The sequence below is a fragment of the Schistosoma haematobium genome, chromosome 1 (genome assembly GCF_000699445.3).
Source record: "Schistosoma haematobium chromosome 1, whole genome shotgun sequence".
NCBI classification, from domain to species: Eukaryota; Metazoa; Platyhelminthes; class Trematoda; order Strigeidida; family Schistosomatidae; genus Schistosoma; species Schistosoma haematobium.
In genome coordinates this window covers 82,548,383-82,573,778 of record NC_067196.1, presented here as the reverse complement: position 1 = coordinate 82,573,778, position 25,396 = coordinate 82,548,383, and the positions used below count along the sequence as shown (strand labels likewise).

Sequence of the window (25,396 nt, the reverse complement as noted above, 5' to 3'; positions counted from 1 at the left end):
TAAGCGTAAGTTGTTTCAATAACAATTGGATAAATACAATTGCAAAGAGCGACGAACGTACCTCTATATGGAACAACAAAAGATTTGCTGAAGTACCAGTTATCAAGGACCCTGGCTCAAATAAGCCTATCATATATATATATATATATATATATATATATATATATATATATACTATTGTTTAGCTTTAAAGCGAAAACAACTGATTATCACTAACTCACTTCAATAACTAAATACCAGTTTCTATGTATTAAGATTCAAGTCATACGTTGAATATAATACGTCGATCATGATGTATGACATGCCAAAGTTCTAGTAGATACATTCGATTTGAACCTACAACAACTCAACGATTTGGAGGCTTAAAGACATTAAACCATAGTTAAAAATTCCATTTTTTTTTAAAATATGCAAAGATGAAGCATAAGCACAGAAGTGAATATAAACACATATGCAACTTTTTTTCTTTAAAAAAAAACGGAACTATATTACAAATGAAATAAATGCATAAATATAAATTAATGATTAAAAGCTCTAAAAGAAAAAAAAAGAAAGAAAATAACCGTCTTGTTCATGTACACGAAAGAAATAAGCAAATTTAAACAAAAGAAAAGCATTGACAAACAAGATCATAATGATAAAGCCATTAAATATTGCACACAACAACAATAAAAAATACATTATTCGCATGTATGAGTAGGTATGCCTATATTTATTAAAAAAAGATGGCTTGAATAGATGCCTTACGTGTACAATAAGCACGAATGAATATGAGAGATATGATATTAATGGATACCATAAGGACAACCAAAAAATCTATTATTCACTAATATGAGAAGGCCATTATGATTTAGTATGTATATGGATAAACAGTACTAATGATACATATACAATAATTTTTTTTAAATATTAGATAGTTTAAAAACAGATTAGATGTAATAAGTAAGTAGGTTAATAACAAACAAAAGAAAATGTCCAATTCTTTCTGTTCTCAATAAATTGACTGAAAACAAATAGAATTGAAATTTTTCTTATTAAATTTCGAAATCATCAAAACTATTATCTTGATGAAATAATCCAAGATGATGATAACGATTTGTATTAGTAAATCTATCCGTTTTATTTGAATTGAATTTGTATGCAGGATTTTCATAACCATTCAATTGCCAATTATGTATTAAATCGTTATGATGATGATGATGATGATGATGATTTGTTATTGATTTTGAAGTATTTCTAAGACGACTATGTTTAACTGGTAAAAATTGTGGTGAATTGACTTTTGGTGCTATTACTTCATCAACTTCTACAACAGTTAATGTATAACCTTTACGATTATATCGAATTGAAGCAAAATAACGACGTAAAACAATAAATAAACAAATAAAGCATAAAACTATTCCTAGAAGAATTAATAAAATATAAGTTGTTTTATGAACATGTATTTGAGTTGATAAATTAATAACAGTAGATGAATTGGATGTATTAAGTGCTGGATCAGAATGTAACTAGAAGTAAAATGGAATAAAAATAAGTAATAAAATGTTTAGAAATAATAAATCATGATAAAATTTACATTTATATTGAACGAAATCTTAAAACAACCACAGTATATAAATAACTATATGCTAACTAGTAATTGTCCCTGCTGAATGACGTGTACGATCGAAGATAAGAGTTTACTCTACTTCTTCTTCTTCTCCTCAAAATGCTTACATATGACCAAGGCAAAGAAGGATAAACTATTTTGAAAGTGTTTGATTGTCTTCTAGATTAAACCTTTTGGTAATAGGCCTGGAGGGTGGTTGAGTAGAAAAATCATTTCTTTTGGTTTGGATGTCAGTATCCCAGTTTACACATTAGTATAATAGTGCATATTAATAATTTTGGGTTGAATTTTCAATGACCTTTTATTGTTATAGTGGTTACTGTTAGGTATAAATAGTTAGTTTATCGGTTATAACACTTATTACAAGTGAATGAATCATTTATTTCTGTAATTTAAAAGTAAGATTAACTCAATTTCAGTAGTAAATGAATTGAAAATTCAGCAGTTGCAGAATAAGCTGACAATTTTCCACTTCGAATTTCACATAGTGCTAGTTTTCTCGAAAACATAACTAGAATGTTTCATGATAGTGTCACACAAATGTATTACAATAAGGTCGATGGTAATAATTTTTAGGATTTATTCTAAGACATCCTGTGTAAACTCAGTTATTAGATGTTGACAGAATAGGCCAATCTTTCATTACATGCTTTAAAGGAAACTTATTAAGAAAAGTTAAATATACAAAGCTTCTACATAATTTTGTTTTAACCGAAATATATAATTGACAGACGTAGTTGAAACGCTAGAGACTATTTATACCAGAGGTAGATGGCTTCGGTAGTGCTGTGTTCTCTATGCTAGACGGTTTGATAAGGAAGCTTATGTTGTAGCTCTGGACATTATCAGCTGTTAACGCTCAACAATTAAACCATCTAGCTGAAAGAATGCAACAATCTAGAAAAAAACACGTATATCCACATTATTACTAATCATACAAAGTAAGTCCAAGGCATACAACACATACCATAGCAACACTTATATTCTGATATGAACCAAATTGAACAGTTGTTTTATTTTCTGTTATTTCACTACTATTCATATGAGGTGTACGTTGATTTTGATTTATTGATAGAGATGAAGAATAATCCACAGTGCTTAGCAATGACTTTGCATCAATATCGACCAAGTTGTAAAGTGTTGGAATAATTGTAGTTGTTTTCATTTGATGAGAATGAGAAAAGTCTTAAATAAATAAATCATGAGAAAATAAGGATAAAAAAGTACGTCAGTAGAGTTTTTTAAAATTTTGACTTCATATTAATAATAAACACTGAAAACGTTTATAATTCATCTCAAAATGGATATCTGGATCTTAATTGTCTGAAGTAATTATTCAGTAAATAGGTAAACTATCTACCAATCCATTCAATGAGGTATAATGAGGGATGTAACAAATAAAATGAACAGACGTGTACAAGACCTGACCAGTTACAATTTGCACAGTTGCACGGGTACTAAGATTTACTTAATCATATACAAACAAAAGTAACGCCACTACATTACTTACACAATGTCACTAAATGTGAACATGCTTTTAGGAAGAATGATGATTGGTGAAGAAAATGTGAACCTGTTGGCTCCAACGACAGTCAATCCAAGAAACTTTACAATTGAATCACGACTAACATGGTCGGTAAGAGTAGAGGATATCCGTAGGTTACTAGCATTTGATCATAGGTGTCTTCAAAATATTGCTCGTATATCCTGGGACCATCGAGTAAGTAACGCCGTTATTAGGAAACGGGTACTAGGTAAGGATGGCAAATCAATTGATGACGTAGTGAAACTTCATCAGTTGAGATGACTGGGACACGTGTTACATATGGCCAACGACCGACTGCCTCGACGTGCGATGTTCAGTGGTATAGGAGTAGGTTGGAAGAAAGCTAGGGGCGGCCAGACCAAAACATGGCACAAGTTAATGAAGTCACTGACAAGTGGACTGAGTCATGTTGGTAGGTGTAGACTAGCTGGTTGGGGACCGCGAGATGATAGCAAACGATGGTTAGAGACCCTGAATGACATGGCTCAAAATCGTTTGCAATGGCGCAGGTGCATACACTCTTAGTGTTCTCCCAAATTTTGATCTCCTTATTCCGCCTTGTCTCTTTTTTTTCTCTTCCCAAGTTTACTTCACTGTATTATACTATTTAAATAACATCTCCAAACACTAATTTTCCCGATTACTGCTTATATTTTTATTACCTCTACCACTACGGGATTTGAATCGACCACTGCATCTCTGTGCTAATGTGGTGTGGCAACTCGAACTGATGTGCATACGTACGAAGTTCTACGTTGTTATTGACTGACTGACTGAAGACGAAAGATAACTGAATCAAGCTCTGAATTTGTTAGTTAAGTATTATAACAAACTACATGGATAGAATATTTTGTAATATAGATAAATGGTCATCCAGTTCTTTTACAGTCACACATTGTTATATAATCAAATCATATTAAACAGGCTTAGAATAACATCTAGATAGGAGACTGTTCAGAATGTCAATCACAATTGTTCAGTCAACACAAGTACTGTGTACCTCATCTTCCAAAAGAGATGAAATCATCTAATACCAAAGATCACATATCAGTGATTTGTTTCACAGAAATCGAAATACTTAATAAAATAACAAATAAATAGGAAACGAAATATCTAAAAATTAATACAAAATTATAGACGAATAGATATTTCGCATATTATTAATATTTTAGAAGAAACGATAAATTTTAAAATGATAGTATAAATATATTCTTGATAATTTCAATAGTTTACTTTTATTTTGATTGCCTCCAAAAAGATGATCTGTCAACATTTTTTGTCTCTTAGGTGGCTTAATCCAACTTTTGTTCGATTTGTTGGTCGCCAGCTTGTCTAAATATAACGGTTCTAGATGATGACGATGTTTGGCTATAATCTTTTCAGCTTTTAATGATGCCTGTTCTTGAAATGTAGGCAGTTTAATCATATCTGGTAAGGTAATATCGGCGAATAAAACAGCTTTTGACTGAGCTTCCAATTTGCGATATTTGTTATTTCGAAGATAATTTGCATAAGTTAACAAAGATGAGTTTAGTTCTGGATGCTACAATGTCGGTAGACAAAAAAAGAGGTTAGAACTATCGATACAAGAAATAAATATAGAGAACAGTGTACATATATATATATATAGTAAATGGAATGTAGCTAGCAGTAGAATCCTAGCTCCAATTTACGATATATTTAATATGGTGATCCTTTATACTCCTACTCCCCACGGTTATTCTGGAACACAAATATAGATCCGAAGACTAATTGGAATTTGCAAGGGCTCTTACTGGGAAATTTACTTATTTTCATAAGATTAAGATCACTACTCAATTAATTCATGCCATTGAGTCTACTTGGCCATCATTAGTTTTTTCATCTACTCTTATGAATGCTAGGACAGAAAATCGAAGTGAAAGCTGGTTGGGAGATTTGTTACACCTCCCCAACCAACTCGGGCTGACCAATAAACCCAGCATTTCTACCTATAATTCTACAATTACGCCATCACTACCCAATTGTTGACTCCATAACGAATGAGCAACCTTATAAATACATTAATGACCACGTGCCTTCTGGTTCCATAGATAACGTCACACACTCAGTCATTCACGACGTAGGACATGGCACTAATGTGTAAAAGCTATGGTTGCCACACTACTTCAGCACAGTAAGATAAGTTTAACAAGGTGAAACCCAAGGTATTATCCATGATAGTAGAAAAAAGATCTAGAATAAATAAGACAGGTTCGGAGAGATGAAAGAATATAAATTGAAATTTCGCACAGTATGACGGCTTTCCGATAATTAGATGGATATATTGTCTGTGACTCAGGTAGCGTAAATCAGTAAGAACCTAACGAGCTGTTAGTATACATCGCAAAATTTCATCAACTGATAGGAAATGCTACTATATCAATGAACCAATCAATACCGATGATCATTTCATTCCCTATCATTACAAACTAGGCACTGATAATAATATGTAGTTAGTACAACTGCATCTTATCTCTTTCATTTGATTTTTATGGCCGCACTTGTATTGTTTTAGATTGACAGGGATTAAGTTTGCGAATATATTACACGAAAGTAATCGACGTCAAGATTAATTACAATGCCAATGGAATTTAAATACCTCGAACTATCAAATAACTGCAACTAATAAAAAGACTTAAGATGAATAAATTTATATCACTTATAACATTAAAGTCTAGAAGAGGAGTCAAACATTCGTTTGACGACTAGAACAATAAAGTTGTATTAGTGAAAATACTTACCAGATTTATTTTTTCCAAACTTTTATTAAGCAAAATATCAAGTTCAACCAATCTGTCCTTAATAGATGCTAATTGTTGAGCAGCTTCAGGTAGTTCCATATTGCGTAAATGTTCGAATCGTTTAACATAGTGACTGCGGTCATGTTCAACAACTCGGAATAAACGCTTTAGCGTTTCAAACAGTGTGAAATTCTGCGAGTCAGTGGTATTGAAAATAGGCAAAATAAGACATACTTTACACTCACTAAATTGATTCTTTGTTTTTAGATAACAACTACGAAAGTAGTAAGCATAAAAACACTATTAGACAAAATCATTTTGATTTGGAAATATATGTATATAACAATTCCTGATCACATTTTTCATAACTACTCGGTCAACAAATCAAATAAGACATGTGAAAATTAAAATATGCCTGGTAAAAACAAGACCACTGATTTATTTGCTTAACAAATTGTAACGCTATCTGTGATTAAACTGTATTTTAGAGGATATGCTGAGGGAAAAGTAGGAAAAATTAATTCATGAATTTTTCATTATTTTTTGGGAACTTGATTAGTATACGATTTAGTGAGCACAGCTTTGAAAACGTTAGATTTACCTAAGAGGGAGCAAATAAACTATTTCTTTTACCAAAACGTTCTTGACAGCAAGACCAATATCTATGTGATTGCAGTGATCAAGTCAACGGCGATTCACTGATTAAAGCATTAAGCTTGTATCTACGCAGTCACAGGTTCGAGCCCCGTTCCACCCGCTCCCGATAGTATCATCAGCCCTAATATATAGTGTTTAGAAACCAAACACACAGATCTGCACTTGATGACTTAATTCATCACAATAAAACATTTTATTGTCATTTTGTATTTATCAGACGGTAATCAGGCCCTATTATCCTCTAACAGTTTTTCATGATTATTATTCAACTGTTTTTATGATATTTCTGTTGCTCGCTTTTCTTCATATCTGTCAAGTCGACAATTATCTCATATTTTTAGCCCGTAAATAATTCCCATAACCCTTTGTTTACGAAACCGAATTTCGATATTCGAAATATCAAATCACTTTATGATCTCTCCTATCTATTTATAGACTGATATTTTATCAAACAACCATAAATACCAATGTACAGCTTAAGTGAGTGATTTCGTCGAAAATAAAATTTTCTTCGCTGAATCATCTTTATTCAATTATACAACGGGTTACTTTAATAATAGTAATAATAATAACGCTTTGATAGTAATGATAACACATTGATAATATAGCTCAGATTTCAACCAAATTCATCCATGACTAATAAAAATTAGTTATATGACACGAGTAAACATTCTATGTAGTACAATGTAAAACAATAAAAACAAAATTACTTCTGTGTGAAAACTCACATTTGGATTTTTAATATTCACAGCCTTTTCCCATGCATTCTGCATTGCATTTCTGCGTTCAAGCATTTGGGCTTCAATTCGCTGATGATGAATTGTTTCCAAAGTCTCCCGATCTCGTTCCGACTGATTTTCCAATTTAATAAATTTACTCCAAAACTCCTTACGAAAATTAACAAAAGGTATCAAAATAACCATTCAAAATGCTTAGCACAGTTTAATGACTCATAAAGAGTTAATGAATGAAGGTATTTATATCATATTCTCAAAAGACTTTCTAAAAAAAAGTACAATTTTCAGTCAATAAATTTTAACATATAAAAGTTGCTTAATCCAGTTTAATCTTTCGGTAGTGAATTTGTAAAGTAACTTTTTTCATATCCTTTGATAGCTTTATAATTAAGTAATTGTAAAGAAAAAAACAGATGTAATAAAACTTTTCCTTCGTTAATTTTGCTAATACTGTTTCATCATGAGACTAATCGAAGTGACGTGAATATTTGTTGTATTTATGTGTGGAAGAAAAATTAGACTCAATAAAATAAATAAGTGAATATGAAGAATTTTTCGAAAAGCCCTTGAAATAAAAGTACCAGAAATAGTTCAGATATAGCTGTTTTAAAAGAACTCAACAATATAGCTGTTATCCTCGAAGTGCTTTGAAAGTAGTATTACATTACCTATTTCCTGGTTCCCTCAAACTAATCAAAGAATATTCATCCGACCCACAATGGAGCAAGAAATTAACACTAGGAACCAGAAAACAGGTACTTTTACCATACATGTAAAACATCTCAACGATGTTGAGAAATTCAAAAACAAGTGCAGCCACAAGCTCATAATCCAACCCATACCATATAATCCACATCAAGGACAGAACAAATATGATTTATAAAACAGGCTGCAGCAACTGGAAGAAACGTTACACCAGACAACATAGTCACCATCTTTGTGTGTGAACATATATCACCTGAGCAAGTCATAAGCTGTGAAAAACCCGGCTTAAGTTGCCACACCACAACAGCACAGAGAGACGGAGTTGCTCAGATAAGTGCATAAATAACTGTTAACACGAGGTCGACTGAGGCGTTGAAATATTGGGCAGGTGCAAAAACTGGACCATGGAATTTCAGGAGGTTTGGAACTTAAGTCACTAAGGAATCAGTAAGCAAATTAGGATATAACCCACGGTACGACTTAAGAGTGATCTCAGTGGAGTGGCTGGACTTATTTGCTATCACCTTCTGAATAACAAGTTTGGTGTAATCTCAAATTTCTCATTCTTCAGTTTTCTTAGTTTCGACTGAACTATGTTTATCTTCATAATTTTCTATTAACATTGATACTATTTCCCTTCCAGTTCTTCTGAACTTGTTAATTTTCTCTTGCACTATCCCAATGTAAAGTGTAGCAACTCCAACTGATAAGCATTCAAGCCAGGTTCTGTGTTACGACAGAGACTCAATCAATTGGTCACTAGTAAAAATGATAAATAGCTACAAGACTAGGCTCGGAAAGAAAATAAACAAGATATAAGGATAGATAATGATGTCGTAATAATTGGGAAACACCCGTTGAAAGCATCATAGATACACCACGCCAACATAATTATTATTTATTATTATACAGTCCACAGGAAAAATTGCTAAACATAAAAATCTCGTGTTTACATTTGACAAAGAACCACTGCTTACAGATAGTGTACTGAATCACAAAAGCCGTGTGAAGGCTGTTAATTAGACTCCTTTATCCAACTTAAATGAAACCAGTTTAAACTGATGACCCATTTAATGAGGGTTACCTATAGTAATCAATAAGTCACAGTTTTCCGAGACTAGTCATATGAATAAACGCAATACATTTTAGAACGAAAAAACAAGAGTAAAAATAACAGAAAATTACTGTAGCAAATTATGGTACAAATCGACACGAAACAAAGAAGTATGAGGTTAAAACGAACAACAACTTAACGACACAAGACAGTGAAAAATTAGGGTTGAACTAAAGAAATAACTTTGTTGCTCACTTGAACTAAACTGTCCTCCTCGAGCTGACTTTTAACTGGTTCGTTCAGCCAGTCTTCAGGTGAAATCAGTGATTCTTCACTTGAAAATTCTTGCTCTAGCACTTTTTCCCGTTTGTGTAAGTCATTACTCAATGCTAATTTAGCTTGACTATAACGTTCACGCTCAGGTATTAATAAGCCAGAAGAAGAATTTTGTTTCGTGGATGACAAATAATTAGTGACAGTTTTGTCACTACCCCAGGCATCATTCTCGGTGGAAGTTAATTTATTACCCAAGCGATTGAGTTTGTGGGACGTTGAACCGGTCTTGTTTCCAAGGTTGGTAAGTGGTTTCATAACGACAGCAGAATCTAAAATCAACATCCAATAGATAAAACTAATCATATATAAGTGCGACAACGTAGATTCTTCACGAGCTAGCTTTGGTATCCAACATTTTGAACAAAATTTAATCTCAACAGCAAAATTAAGTGAGATATGTATTATCATCAAAACACTGGTTGTAGGCGGAAACGATTTTACTTGTACATCGATATTATGTCTACACTTTGGTAAAAGAGCCACTAATTAAGTGAGGATTTCGAAAAGTAAAAAATCTATTAAATAAGAACCGACGCTGTGCTAGTAAGAAGATTTACAGCGAACAGACCCCTAAAATAGGGAGCTAATTTCTGGATACTCGAGATAGGACTAACAGCAGTTGGATAAATGACAAGTTCGAGCCTTGCTCCATGCAATTTAGGTTAGGGAACTAGGTAGTGTCACCACTCCTTACACTTAGAGTACGATTTGAAGCTAAGAATATGAATCTGTGCTAAATTTTAAAAAAATCATATGCTTGACGTTGAGACACGCTCTGTGAAGGTTAATGATACTACCACGCTGGCCAAACCGAAGTGCGGTGGACTCGGGTTTGCAACCTTGCGAATAAAAGTCAAAAGTCATAAACACTAAGCTACTAAAAATTAGGCGGCCAGAGCATGGAGCAATTCTATGAAGAAGAGGATGGACTGCTAATTCGTTAAGATAGTAAAATGAATTCCAATTTGCCTGCGAGACAAAATGATAACATGGCAATTAATTGGTTTGGTTTGCAAAGAAACATCAAGCATTTACGCTAACTTGACATCTAAGTGAGAGCGTACAGCCAACGAATCAATAGCAATGAAATAATCGTAGTTCTGTTACTATTAAGCTAAATGAACTGCATGAAACAATAATATAAACGATATTCCAGAGGAGAAATGATTGAACTGAAGGAAAACAAAGCCTTTAGTCTAAAAATCCTACAAGTAGCATAAACTTCCCCCGATTAATGAAATGCTGTGGTTCAGAAGCGTCTGTATAGTGTTTAAAAACGGGATTATTTTTACATTTTAAGAAAACTATTTTGATGGTACTTTATGTTGATAATATGTTATTGCGTGAAAATAGGATCAACAAGGCTTGAAGCTGAGATAAGCACGAAACAGTTCCTTTATGTAAAGCAGAATAATGTATATCGAACGACTCATGTATTATCAGTCTAGTGATCAAGTGAAGATAATTTAATTCAATCTGTACACATTCCAACAGACCACATGCAAAACACACTTACTTGTAAATTCAGAGTCAAGATTTTCACAACACACTACTTTAGCAGCCGCAAAATACATAGAACCAAAGTCCTTTTCTCTGACACAAGGTTTGAATGGTAGATAGCTCTGAAATCGCATGTTGCGTCTCAGACAAGCTTCTCGGGTGGAATTCTCCCAGAACTTGTAGTTTTCACAGACGTAACTCCGATCATTATCAAGGCTGCTTAACTGACAACCAACAGGAGTAAACAATTTGGACATCGGGATATTATCTACAGAACCAATTTTTTAATAGTAACATTTGAAACATACCAAGGCATATAAATGGCCTAATCTCATGTCGTTCACCATCAACTTTTTGACACTTTGCAAGTTTTCTATGTTCGAACTCACACCAATCTGACAGTACCACGTCAATAGGAGGAGAGGCGACGACTGCGGTTATGTTTCTTTCTCTGTATACTTTCTTACAATAATTCAAGATCGACAATTCATCCTCAAGGCAATCCTGAGTAAAATCCGTCACCCAAAACTCATTGTTTAAATAAATGGCCGGTTTACCACACTCAAATGCTACTGAATACAAAGAGTGACCCAGAACGATGCAATTAGAGAAAATCAAAAAGCCGAGGAAGTTGAAGAACATAATGGGCTAGAAAACGATATTCGGACAGTTAAAATGTCTGGAATACAAATTTGTCAGACGAATCCAAAGAGGAAACAGATTTGTTAGTAAGAACATAACAAATTAGGTCAGCCAAGTAAGTTATAGCCTGAAGACAAACAAAACGACTTAAATGAGCCTCAGAATAAGCACACTCCATGCACATGAAAGCGTTATGTGGTCAAAAAAAATCAGATCAAGTACCTAACCATATATTGTGACTAGACAATCTACTGAAATCAGGGAAACCCGCCAAACTTAGCAGTTTTAAAGCAACCGCTTATAGAGTTCAAGCGAGCTACCGACCGGAAAAAACAACTGTACCCTAAAACAACTGAATTTTCTGCCACTAAAACTTCAAGGACAACAACCGCAGCTCTTAGATCTTTAAAGTGTTGAGATGCTTAGTGACAAGATTTATTGAGGGTTCTTATTAAAGAAATCTCTTATTCATACAATAATATAAAACTCTACCCCCATGTTTTGAAGAATACTCGGTATTGGTTCTTTGGACTTGCGAACATATTCTTTCTGTTCACGGCAACTTTATGAATCTTTCTAAGTTCTATTTCCAATGTACATAATACGTTTTCCTGAAAGCAAACATGTGGATAAGTAAGACTACCCAAAACTATGGCGGAATTAAGTAAAGAGGCCTACTAACAAAGAATGATCCGGTAAAACATTTTAACCTATCTATTCCGTTTGGCTTGGAACTTGAAGTAGTGAGATCTTCATGGGCCTGATGTCTGACTCCGTTTGACGATCAAGTGAACAGACAACGAATACACCATGAAAATGAAGTCTCTGTTTAACTTCATGTGTACTGATAACAAAAACACATTTGGGCGACGGCGGAAAGGAAAGCCAGGCATTGATTCACTCATATGGACATTAAGATGAAAAGGGAAGCAGCGAAGGCAAAGGTTCCTATTCGAAATGCAGCTCACTACAAGCGTTATTATGGCATAAAAAAGAATGGCACGTAATGTGACGAGGAAACAGGTACAAGACATAACAATTAGTGTACAGACGCACAAGGACACACAACGTCTACAGTCTTAAAATTACAGGAAGATGAATACTTTTCCCCATGTATGTTAAAAGTCAGTTTCCTGTGGAAAGAAAGAATAAATTTATTATGAAGATAAAATTGACTCAACAGTACATACTCTCTGAGGTTTTGAAGTCTGTTTGAAAGCTAGGATAAATGATGCATGTGTGTGCGTATTTAACGATAAATTACACGAGAAAGATGTACTAGGCATGTTTGACTTTCTATTATTGTTCACAAACATCTTATGGGTACATAGGTGTTGTGAAGTAACCATTTCGGGTTTCTTCAAAAGTGCAATAATACACAAGTTTCAATAACGTTAGCATTATATGTGCTATGATTCAAAAAGCGGGTAATAATAATAGGATAATAATAATAATAATAAATCAGGTTCTGTGTAATTGTGAAGGATATTAAATTGAGTTTAAAGGAAATGGAGAAAGTAAGGGAACGGTGAAAAGGGACGTGAAATGCGCAAATAGTTTAATAGGAGTGTTTATGAACACAGAACAAGGATAAACGACTATGTATATATCGTCAAATTAGTAACAGGAATAAAATAGAAAATAACAGAAAACATAACTCATTATTGCATTAAGATGTGATGCTAGAATAAGTGTTTGTGCCGTCATAGTTTGGAGTGATGCTATGAAAGTCACAATGAGGTGAGAAGGGTAACCAAATATCAATATGTGTGAGTCATATGAACATAGTGAAGATAAAACGAGTCTGAGAAGTTATCTTAAAAACACTATTTTATCTGCGGCATAATGGTAGCGGAGAGACGAACTTACGGAGCCGTAACATCGTCCTTTAAAGAGAACAACGAAATGTACGGTTTATATACATGTGTTGAACATCCATGTGACCATAGGCGAGCCAACATGCGCATAAAAAAGAAAACGCACTCATAGTGAATGTGAGAGTATAATACAGTAAAATGCTAGCACCAATAACTCAAGAGTGTGAGAACAAAGTATGGTAAATCGTCTATTGTTTATGAGTATGACAGAATAATAAATATCAGAAAATGATTGAGGCAGTACTTTGTCATTAAGAGAACATGTCTGTAGTGTCAGTGTAATGCAAAGATCGAACATAGTTGTGTGCGAGCATGCTTGTATAGACCACAGTGGAGTAAATGGGCTGATGACCAATTCATGATTTTGCACATACATAGGATAGATTTTTTATGTTGAAGATATATATATGTAACGAACGTGTGGGAACAACCATAAACTCTGGGTTATAATTTACTATGCATTAGGGGAGCATTGTCACTGAAATGATTAGGGGATTCCAGAGAGCAGTGAATGAAGTACACTGCAGTTACATATGTGTTAACAAATAGGTGAGATGAGCTGCTTGTTATCAATGGGATACGGATGTAACACCTGAAATCCGATGAATGTTAACTAAGATGTACGAAATGAGCATCTAACAAGGACATCAAAGTTATCCATATGAGATCACCATAGCTACGAGAATAAATGACGTGTAATCAAAGCGCTAAAAAGATCAGATATTGTAACAGACGGCCAAACACAGTTAAGATGGTCAGTCTTAACGAAAGGTTCAATTTAATCAGCAAAACCCACAAATAATTAATAAAATACGATAAAGGAAAGAGAAAACATCTTTATGATATGAGAACACAGTAGTAACTTCAGATACATGTATTAGAATGTAATAATAGATTAATTAAACAAAAAACGTTTGAACGAACTCACAGGAGGAAAACTCCACGTTACTGAAAAACAGTTCAATGTGTTGTTTATAACATTATAGTTTGATAAACAAGAAAATTAAATATATGAATTCCACAATATAATCTCAATACGAATATTTATGTTAATTGTAGAACCCTAAATGGAAACTAGACGCTGACACAAATGAAAATAATGATATCTGTAACAAAACAGTCCACGAGCTACATATACCAAAACTATTAGTTCGTATTTGATATGCAGTGGAAATAATTTGATTCCTGAACGTGGTTTTTTGTACATTGCTTAAGGAACATACAATATGTTTATAGAATAATTGATTGAATCGGTATTGAGCGCATTTGTTCTTGTCATAAGATAGATAACCTATCACTACACACCGTGGACGCCAGCTCGAATCTGGAGTTTTCCGCTGTCTGACTAAACTTTTGGGAATCCCACGATCCTGAATGACCGTCTACCACCCACAAGCAAACGGGTTAGTAGAACTCCTTCACCGACAACCCAACCAACTTAAGCTGTTACAAGCTCCACTATCAGCTGTAAACGTTTCACAGTGGACCGACGCTCTTCCACTCGTCTTACTGGTTATTCGCAATGCAGTGAAAGCTGACATTTGATACACTGCAGCTCGACTCGTCCATGTAATTACACTTAGACTTTCAGGAGAATTCCTGGATCCTTCATCTTCTTCACTGAATATGGATCTAACCTTCTACATGAACAGGCTTACAAACGCAATGCGTTCAGTTAAACCTGCTTCCACTTGACTGCAGTCAATTGATGTAGAAATCGTTTATACGCTATCGCATGTGCATGGGTTTATTTTCCTTTTTTCACCCGCTTTGTGTCTTCACGCATGTACGAGTATAATTCGACATGCACTTACATATCCTTTTCTTCTTTTCCAGGACGACTGGAAAGACGATAAAGAACGACGAAATTTTACGACGAACCGAAATTTTCACTGTACCTTGTTTCTTTATTACTATATTGTACTACATGGTCCCTTATAGTAAGGGAAGACGACCAGACGCTGATAAACATAGCAAGCTATCAGAAGTGTTTACCAGTGACAAACTCGTTGGGTCTAAGCTTCTTGCTGGCCACGTCTTAGAGTCATCACTACTCCACTAGGGGGAGAGTGATCTGTAGAGGTAAGTCTTTGACATTGGATGCTGACTACACTATTTTTAATGGACTCACATAGCTGAAGGCACTTGGTCAAGCATTTGCACCAGATCACCGTGCTCAACATTCCCTGCAATGGCTAGCCAGTCTAGATCAGTCAATCCTCGGTATACTGATGTCCTATCAAATATATCTTCGAACGTCCTTGCTTCTGAGTTTTGATTTCACTTGTTGAGTATGATTCATAGTAGAAGGTGTTACTGGTTAAAGAGTTATGAAACTCCAAATACCTGTGGTATCTTCAAACTTAATCGCGAAACTGTAGATTTTCTATGATGTGACTACTTAATGAATAAGATCTTGAATGGAAGTCACATCGTTGTCTATGTTGACATATTTACAATGAAAGGGAAGAAGTTATATACAGTGACCGTCTCAGTGTGGCCGAGCCACACCCCACAAAATGCCTTCCCGTGTTAACTACTTTCGACCTTTCCTAAGTGGTAAATTTTGCGCGTTAATCTTCTCAGTTATAGTATTGTGGTATTTATACGAACTAATTATATCTTTGTAGTTGATTCCTCGCTGATTACGACTCCTAAATATAATACGCTCATTTGTGCTCATCTAGTTCTACCTGCTGTAGATTGCAATGTGCTGGAAGTTCCTATTTTGTACACCAATTGGATTATTTCTAATTATCAAGGGAGCCCGTGATTGGACATTTAGATATACGTTCGAATTCCAAGGCTTTCGAAGATTATATGGATAGGTTTTAAATCTGGTATATAACTAGGAAAGATGTTGTGGATAATAAAATTGTGGCTAATTTTTTACATTCATCAGTAAGGATTCTACAGCTTACAAAAACTTTTGGCATTCCCAGATAAACCTATTCCACTTCCTTATGAAACTCTCAAAGAACTACTATTAAGTCTTGCAAAGTCTATTAGTTCTGAATGCCGTGAAAGAGCAAAATTTCATAAAATGGTTCGTCAGAATCATCAAAAGATGTGAGAGTTTATCTTTGAATTTCAGAATCAAGCTAACAAGTGTAATTTCAATGACCAACTTCATGTGAAAGTGCGTGATCGATTATTCGCAGGGATTACCATACCAAATCTAGAGAGCTCATGCAGATGTCGAAGTGTTCTTTTCAAGATGCTAGAACTGCGTTTAAAGGATTGAACAAAACTGACTCCCAGAAAATCATGAATTCTACTACCTTAATTAGTTATATCAATCCGATTCGTACCCAAGCTCGTGAAGAAAATAACTTACCTAGGAATTGAGGAGCAGATCATAAGGGTGAGCACAAGTTTTGTAAACGTTTGTCGTGTGGTAAGTTTCACTAACATAATTCGTGTTTATTTCGTAATGATGAATGTGGTAAAATTAGACACACACAGTCAGTTTGTAAAGCTAATGTTCATTTTTCTCGAAGTCAACTAAAATTGATAATTCTGATCCTATTAATTTGAATGATTCTAATAGTCAACTGCTATTCTTATTTACAACTTTCAGTTAATCATTTCATATTCACAATTGATTATATCTGTCCAGTAATGCCTTCTACGATTTTACTGTTGACACTGGCAGTATCAAGTTTATCATTTCAGTTGAGAAGTTGGAGTCATCAAATCCTAATGCTGTCATTATACCTTCCAAAGTTTCAACGTCTAGTTTTACTGGTAATAAGCTTTCTATTCCTGGGTGTTGTAGTTTATTAATTAGAAATGGTAAATCTTTAATTGTGAATTTCTCATCACTGAGTGTGGATCATCTACGCTAGGTCTGGAAAATTTTAGAATGTTTTAGGGTCAGCTTCCCTCACTGATCACTGGAATTGTTTCTAATGAAGTGTTTGATAACTTGCTAACTACGGGATGGAAGTGAGAAAAATTTCACACGACTCTAAAATTCCCTCATTCTTACGTGTGAGCAAGAAATTCCAAAACCTTGAAAACAAAAGTCACTTTTACTACTGCTGCAAACTTGAAAGGCCTAGAGAGAAAAGCAGTGTAGAAGTGCTTGACCGTACACAAAAGAAACAGTGATGAATTAGCTCGAACAAAAAATCTTCGTAAAAGAACTCCGTTTCTACAATCAATGAAAGGTCAACTAAAATAGGTCAATAAGTCTATGGTTCATATGCAAGCCACTCACAATGAACGAATACGGTACAAGAAACTAGGTGAGTCTGTTACAATTTCGATTCTTAATTGTAATACCAATGAGTATATTCTAGATCTTACGGAGTCTAAATTCACCACACAGTCGAACAGACACATGACAAGCAAAAGTTCGGATTCCCATTTAAGCTATGGCGGATGTGGTATTTGTGCGAACTAATAATTCCGATGAGACTACAACTTATGGGTGACCTTTGACAGACGCTAAACTGTTCTTGGGAGTGCCTACCTAACATCTAGGGCTAAATAAGGGTTATAAACCTGTGTAGGGAGTTATAATTATGTTTTGCAGTCGGCGATTAAAGTTAGGGATTAGATTTAGGGTTTTCATCACGAACTGACATCAGCTATAATGCCAAAACTCTATTTAGCCAAATGGATGATTGAATTTTCCGCCAAAATTTGAGAGCCGTTATCTTGTACATGATTATTTTGTCCATAGATTAAAGTCTCTCCATGATTCCTTTGTACTTGATTGCCAGTTGATTATGAATTCCAAATACAAAACGTTCATTTGTGCTCATCTAGTTCTGTCTCTATCTTCTACACAAATACAGAAATAAAGCCATATGGGTCCCACCGGATAATATCACACAACCACATCGATCATATTTGCATCACTCACCAATTCGGAAAGTCAATGGAAGGTGTGAGAACAAAGAGAGGGGCTGACATAGCTGCAGATCACCACCTGGTTGTTGCCAAGATGAAACGAAAGCTAAAGAAACACTGGACAAACAGCACTACAAAGTTTCAAAACATTCTTCCTTCGAGATACTGACAGGCTCAACGAATTTAAGGTACATCTGAACAACAGGTTCCAAGCCTCACAAGATCTACTGAAAGAAAAAGAAACTTCTATAGAGGTCATTTGACAAAGAATCAAGGATGCACTAGTTTCAACGTGTCAGGAGGTTCTGGGTTTCAAGAAGCATCATCATAAGGAATGGATCCATATCAAAACCCTGGACAAGATTCAATAAAAAAAGAAGACAGCAATTGACAACAGCCTATCAGGGCCGGTCAAGGACAATAAGGGCAAGTCAGTCACTGAAAATCAGGAACATAGAAGTTGAGTATATCAGTCCCACTGAAACCGCCAGACATCGATGCAGTACACGCGGAAATACCTATAGATGTCACTCCACCGGCGATTGAAGAAATTACCAGGGTCATCAGACAAATCATGAATGTGAAAGTAGCAGCAAATTACAATATACTATCTGGAGCACCAAAGCCAAGCATACGAGCAACTGCAAAGATGCTCCACATTCTATTCAGGAAGATTTGGGAGCATGGACAAGTGCCATCAACAGATTGGAAAGAAGGATACCTAATCAAAATACCAAAGAAAGGATATCTGAGCAAACGTGAAGACTACAGAGGCATCACACTATTCTCAGTGCCAGGAGACATCTTCAGCAGTGTTACTAAACCGGATGAAAGATTAAGTAGATGTCCAGCTTACAGATCAAAAGACCGGATTTCCTAAGGACCGGTTGTGCACAGCCCAAATAGCGACACTACGGATCATTGTTGAATAATCACGTAGTGGAATTCGTCATTGTACATCAACTTCCCTGACTAGAAGGAAGAGCTTGAAAGAGTGAATAGGAGAATATTATGGGACCTCCAACTTTAGTGTGAGTAGTAGAGAAAATAGTTAACATCCTTTGGAATTCATACTGCAAAGACGTTCATGGAGGACAGCTGACAAATTCATCCTAAGTAAAGACTGGTATTGTGGTGTGTGCTATTTATATTGATATAAGTAGTATGTGACGCGAGTTAAAAACGTACTGTCTGGCAGCAGAAGATGGGGAAAGATCAATAAAGGAAGGGCGGGAACACAATGAAATTTGCAAATTAACGATTTGCTATATGGTTTTTCTATTTTACCAAGTAACTCTGTAATTTTGTGCTAAATACAATTCAGTTGTCTCACCCGTGTTCTGTTCACTACAGTATCAGATAAGGCTGCTTACTCTCTCCCTTTCTTTTTCTTCTGGTGATTTATTGGTTAATGGAAACTTCCACATTTCAGTGAAAGCATGAAATACAATGGATAGCTTGGATGGAACTAGACGATTTGGACTTCGCAAATCACTTAGCCTTCTATCCTATACACACAAACAAATACAGGTCATGACAACCAGTTTGGTAAAAGCCCCTGCATCACTAAGCCGGACATAAAAAAGGGGAAAATCAAGATCTGGAAAGAAAACACAGAGAACATTGATCAAATCATACTTGACGGAGAAACTCTGGAAGAGGTGGAGTCTTTCACATACCTAGTGAGCATCATCGATGAACAAGATGGATTCACTGCGGATGTCAAGGTAATGATTGTCAAAGTAATGGCAGCATTCTTACAGTTGAAGAACATGTGGAACTCAAAATGACTGTCAGCCAACATCAAAGACACAATCTTCAACACGAACGTCAAGAGAGTCCTACTTGGAGAACTACCACAACCATCATAAAAAAGTATAAGTATTTATAAGCAACTGTCTATACAAGATAATCAATTTCCATTGACTGGATACCATCAGCAATAGCTTACTATGAGAGAGAACAAACCAGCTTCCAGCTGAGGAGGGAATTAGAAAAAGGTGATGGAGATGGGTAGGATATACATTTCGGAAGTCATCAAACTACATCACGAGGCAAGCATTCACTTGGAATCCTGAAGGCAAAGAGAAATAAGGGAGACGAAAGAACACACTGCACCGGGAATCCGAAGCTGACATCAAAAGGATGAATAACAACTAGAAACAACTGGAAAGGAGAGTGGAGTACAGATTTGGATGGAGAATGCTGGTGGGCGACCTATGCTCGTCAACGAGGGCTAACAGGAGCAATGAAGTAAGTTATGTTTGGCTTAAATTGCACTGTTTCAGGAACTTCTGGTTAGTACATTGATTCGAATACTTCTAAACTTCACATGTATATTCGGTTCCAAAGGTTTTGCAATTGAGAACCAATACCAACGCAAGTTTACTGTTTCTGGAGACTTAGTGGAGCCTGTTAGGCGATGACATTAGTTGAGAGTTTTTCAGGTCGCGTTTACTCAGAATTCGAGTCTGCCACTTTGGTACTCTTCATCTGAGAATTCATAAAATGCAATCATTTCCTGGCCAGAAGCATTATATTATCAGTCTCTGGACTATGACACTAAGCCAATCACAAAGAGAAAAAATTGATGGAAATTTCGTCGTCTTCTGATCATTTAAAGGTAATTTTAATCCCATCTACATGAACTGCTATCATTAACGCCCACTCTAAAGTGAACACAGTGTAAAATTACTATTTATGGTTCTAAGTCTCAGCTAATCATCAATAGCCTCCTGTCGACGTAGGAGTAAATGTAAAAGTTTGCACACTGGTTGCACACAATCTGACTGTCCACATGAAACACAATCATGAAACATAGTAATCTTTTTGATAGCCTTTGAAAGTGTTATATTTATTAGATGAGGCAACCCACCCTCCTAGTTTCCTACTAAACCAAAGTTTTTGAACTAAGGAATACAAATGTCAAAAATTTGCAACTAATTCCTACACCAATAAAATATCAGTGACAAAGCAGTTTATTCGATTTCCGTTTAAGTTATTTCTTATTGGTTCACATAACAATGTTTTTGTTCCAGCATACAAATTTATTTTAGACTTTTAACTTGTGTGAAGTAAACAGTTTCTAAACTTGAGTTTATTCAGTTCAATTACATGAAGAAGTGTTTTTAAGTAATCAGTGTGAGGATTTGTGGAAATTGTAGTATTTTAACCGTTGGGACTCCTCAGAAGTGCACACCCACGACTCCATACACAGGGCTCAAACCAAGGACCTTAACGTTAAGACCCCTGAGCCGGCATCCAACGGTATTAATGTCTAACTTCAATCAATCCATGATCTCGCGTAACCTTTCATCCATTGTCTGAGGTGGATAACGTCTCACACCCGACACGAATTTGATCCCACTGGTTACGGCTTCTCACTAAAACTCCGGGAAATCCATCTTGTTATCAGTATAGGGATTTGTGGAGATTGACTGAAGTTAGACATCAGCACCGTTCGATGCCGACTCAGTGGTTTAGAGGTTAAGCGTTCGCATGTGACACCTAAGGTCCTGGGTTTGAACCCCGTATGCGGAGTCGTGGGTAAGGACTTTTGAGGAGTCCTGTACTCGGACAGAACGGCCATCTAGTGCTTCCAAGTTATCACTGGTGGTCTCTCTTAGATGGACTCGTGAATTCAACTTTTTGAATAATATTAATTGGCAGAGTTTTATTAATATACTTTTCTATCTGATCCAGATTCCTAATTTACTCCACGAATAATTATATTTCCTTTTTTTGTGAATATTAATTATGAGTGTGCTATGAAAATGTACCATCTAATGCGAATAAAATGATACGAACATAATTACATGAAATAATTATCTATAAAATTAGTTTAGGAAGGGTGAAAGGATTATCAGTAGTCAGATAACACAATATCAATGAAAAGTAACGCCAATAATTCACTTGTTTTTCGTTTAAGATATGATAAATTGAAAACACTTAATGATTATTCTTATGCGTAGAATCTTGCAAATTGTATATACTATTCTGCCCAATACATACGAGAACTCCGGTCATAAAATAACTCTTTATATAACTCTTTTATATAACTATTATCTTATTTAAAATACTAATTTGTAGCAATACATTTATGTCTTTTTTCTGATCAAAGTACTTGGAATTTTCCCGAAGTCATGATTTCTAACTATTCAGTCAACAATAAAATTCTGGTGAAACTTGAAAAGAAATGCTCAGGAATTTCATGAAATGTTGAGTGCTGTTTTTGATAACAGTGCGCTGAAGGTAATAGGCCTTTCAAGTAAATTAAAAACTTCATCAAAGATGATGAGAACTGAATGGAAAATATGCAGTCACAGGAACTGTAAAAGTAGTAATAAAAGAGCCTGGTTTTCAGGTATTCTGAAGGTATTTTGAAATTTGGGAATGGGAGCAAGGTTACTGTCACAAATATGGCATATTATTAGATGATGTACCGTAATTATCATAAAACAATGTTCTTATAATAGTGAATATTTTGAACCTTGTAGTATTAGTAGTTTTTGTGATCGTAGATTATTGTATTAGGATAAACGCAAGCAGCAAATTTTCCGGTATTAAATAAAGAATCAACCCAACACCTTACTGTTTATTTAGATAATTTAACAGGTGTATCTATAGCTTCGGTACACTTGCCATAGTTGCTACGCCACACATGTTATTATAATTACGACGTATTCTTACATAACCATCTTCTCCCCATGATGTCCCCCAACTATTTTTAATAATCCAGTATTGTACACCGTTTTCTTCTCCATATCCCACTATCAGAACTGCATGATTAACTTCTGTAGACGAACAAGACTGGGATTGATATATGCCGTTCCTAAAATGAGATAAAAATTACCTCCTTAATAGACGTTAATTAAAAATAATTTCTCAAAGTCCTGCTGAGCTTTAAATTTTAAAAATCGACTATGTTTTTTTTCAATTACCTAAGATTCCCAAAGTAATATATTAATTGTAATTTTCAGTTTATTTCTCAAGGAAGTAGAGCAGTAACGCATTATGGGTCGACATGACGATGATAATATCACTTTTAAACAAACAATCATATCTTTCTCACTCGAACTGATCATGCGCTCTCAGTGAATTTAATGAAGATAGTTATGCTTATATTGTCCGAATTAGGGAAATAACAGAGTCTCTTGGTAAAATATGATATCCACACACTGAATGTTTCATCTGCAAACTTCCATCACATGTACTTCATATTCCATATGCTTCTTCAAGTTCATAATTCGTTCCTATTTCCCTTTATGTTCTCTTAAACTCGATCATCTTAGCCTTCTGCTTCCAGGTTTTCCACTTCAGATTAGTGTTACATGCTACTTATATCGATAGATATAAGTAGTATGCATCACAAAAGCTTAAAATAATCCAACGTAGGCACATCTGCAGCAGTTTACTTTGTATTTTATCAAATCAAGCATGAACTCTATGTTCATGTGCAAAATGTTTATATCCTTATTCTACTATGGTCCTAATGCATAATTTTTCTTATATTGGAATATGTCATTATCAAATGTTTTTTCTTGTTTTAGGTTTTTTCTAAATTAACTACATGTAAAATAACTCTCATATTTCTCATGCATTAACTATTTTGAACTTATGATTTCCTATTATCTTCAAGCCACTATAGAATCATTTTTTTCTTAGAAAACAATAGTCGGTTCGATGAGAATATTTAATAACTTCTTAACTGTAACATACTTTATAGTAAGTTGAATTTATGTTGAGAATTTCCTCTTTTCCTTATGTGTAGGTTTTCGGAAAGATTCTTCTCATCAAATTAAGTCAATAAACTGTTTTAATACTTACGTTGGAAACTGTAAGGTTATTGTACATTGATTATACATTACGGTAAATTGCTGTTGAATTTGTTACTATAGCTTACTGACACTCTCATTTGATGCTGAGGTCACTTACTCAGTCAATCATTTACAACGTAGGATCGGGCACATATATGAATTGGTCCAAGTTGTCATACCTCATTAGCACAACAAGATGAACATCAAATTAATAGAAGCAATTACTTCAATGGTAGTAATGTATAAGAGAAAGGTTGTGTATAAGGATATAGTACGGGAAGAAATAATTAGTTCGTATAAAGAAATGTATAAAGTAATTTTAATCTCACGGTTTAAGGGAAGACAAAGAGTGTATACACCGACACGTTTGTGACATATTCTGACTCATGTCACCCAGAGTCTCCAACCACTGATTACGATAGTCACGCGGACCCCAACCAAGTAGTCTGCATCTACCAACATGGCGAAAACCAGAAGTTAGTGACTTCAAGCACTGATGTCACGTTTTGGTTTGGCCGCCCCTAACTTTCTTCTAACTATCTCCATCACTAGTCAGCCTGGCGCGTCGTGGTAATCGGTTTTCAGGCATACGTAACACGTAGCTCAACCATCTCAGTCGATGAAGATTCACAACCTCACCAACTGATTTACCATGATTCTCTAATATTCTGCGTCTAACCTCATTATTACTTACCCGGTGATCCCATTAAATGCGAGCAACATTTCTGAGACATCTGTGGTCGAATACTAGTAGTCTACGAGTATCTCTTACTTTTAATGATCGCGTTTCGCGGTCGTAAAGTAGAACAGAACGAACTGCCGTACAGCATACTCGTCCCTTAATTGACAGACGGATATCTCTCCTTCGCCATAGGTGAAATAAATTAGCAAAAGCCAAACAAGCTTTTTGAATCCATGCAGAAATTTCATCAGAGACTAACGCATTTGGGCTGATCAGACTTCCAAGATAGGTAATTTCAAGTCACTAAACCTTAATTGCTTCGAATATACCGTCATGTAGATTATAATGGTTAGTCACTATTATCTCAGTCTTCAGATGATAATACCTAGTGTTCTGAAGTATCGTCACATTTCATTAGTCAATTTGTCTGTAAAACGCCTTGCCTTCTTATCATTCAAAAACATTTTACGAATTTATTTTTTCATTAAAGATAAAACAACATGGATAATTTTAATTTAATGATTATCCATTGACTGTTTGTATGAATTGCTTAGATTCATCCAATATTTACTGACATCTTTTCTCATTCTATTTAGCTATATAAAAATAGCCT

The 25,396-nt window shown here is 34.9% G+C and overlaps 1 protein-coding gene across 3 annotated transcripts in view; it reads right to left on the bottom strand.

Annotated features, from left to right (window-relative positions):
- Positions 1-282: 282 nt before the first annotated feature.
- The window catches only part of APLP2 (Amyloid-like protein 2), a gene marked incomplete at its 5' end in the record, with an annotated part of 105,636 nt that continues 80,522 nt past the window's right edge, over positions 283-25,396 (bottom strand). Inside the window, 10 exons of one of the 3 annotated variants that reach the window (XM_035731682.2) lie at positions 283-1,508; positions 2,577-2,794; positions 4,389-4,698; positions 5,918-6,109; positions 7,303-7,461; positions 9,326-9,888; positions 10,923-11,174; positions 11,215-11,410; positions 19,659-19,793; positions 22,975-23,116. In XM_035731682.2, coding sequence (XP_035589974.1) covers positions 1,035-1,508; positions 2,577-2,794; positions 4,389-4,698; positions 5,918-6,109; positions 7,303-7,461; positions 9,326-9,888; positions 10,923-11,174; positions 11,215-11,410; positions 19,659-19,793; positions 22,975-23,116 — 2,641 coding nt within the window. In that variant the 3' untranslated portion in view covers positions 283-1,034. Of the gene's footprint in view, positions 1,509-2,576; positions 2,795-4,388; positions 4,699-5,917; positions 6,110-7,302; positions 7,462-9,325; positions 9,889-10,922; positions 11,175-11,214; positions 11,928-19,658; positions 19,794-22,074; positions 23,117-25,396 lie in introns of those variants that run through there. The other 2 variants (XM_051209844.1, XM_051209843.1) reach the window with 2 other exon arrangements.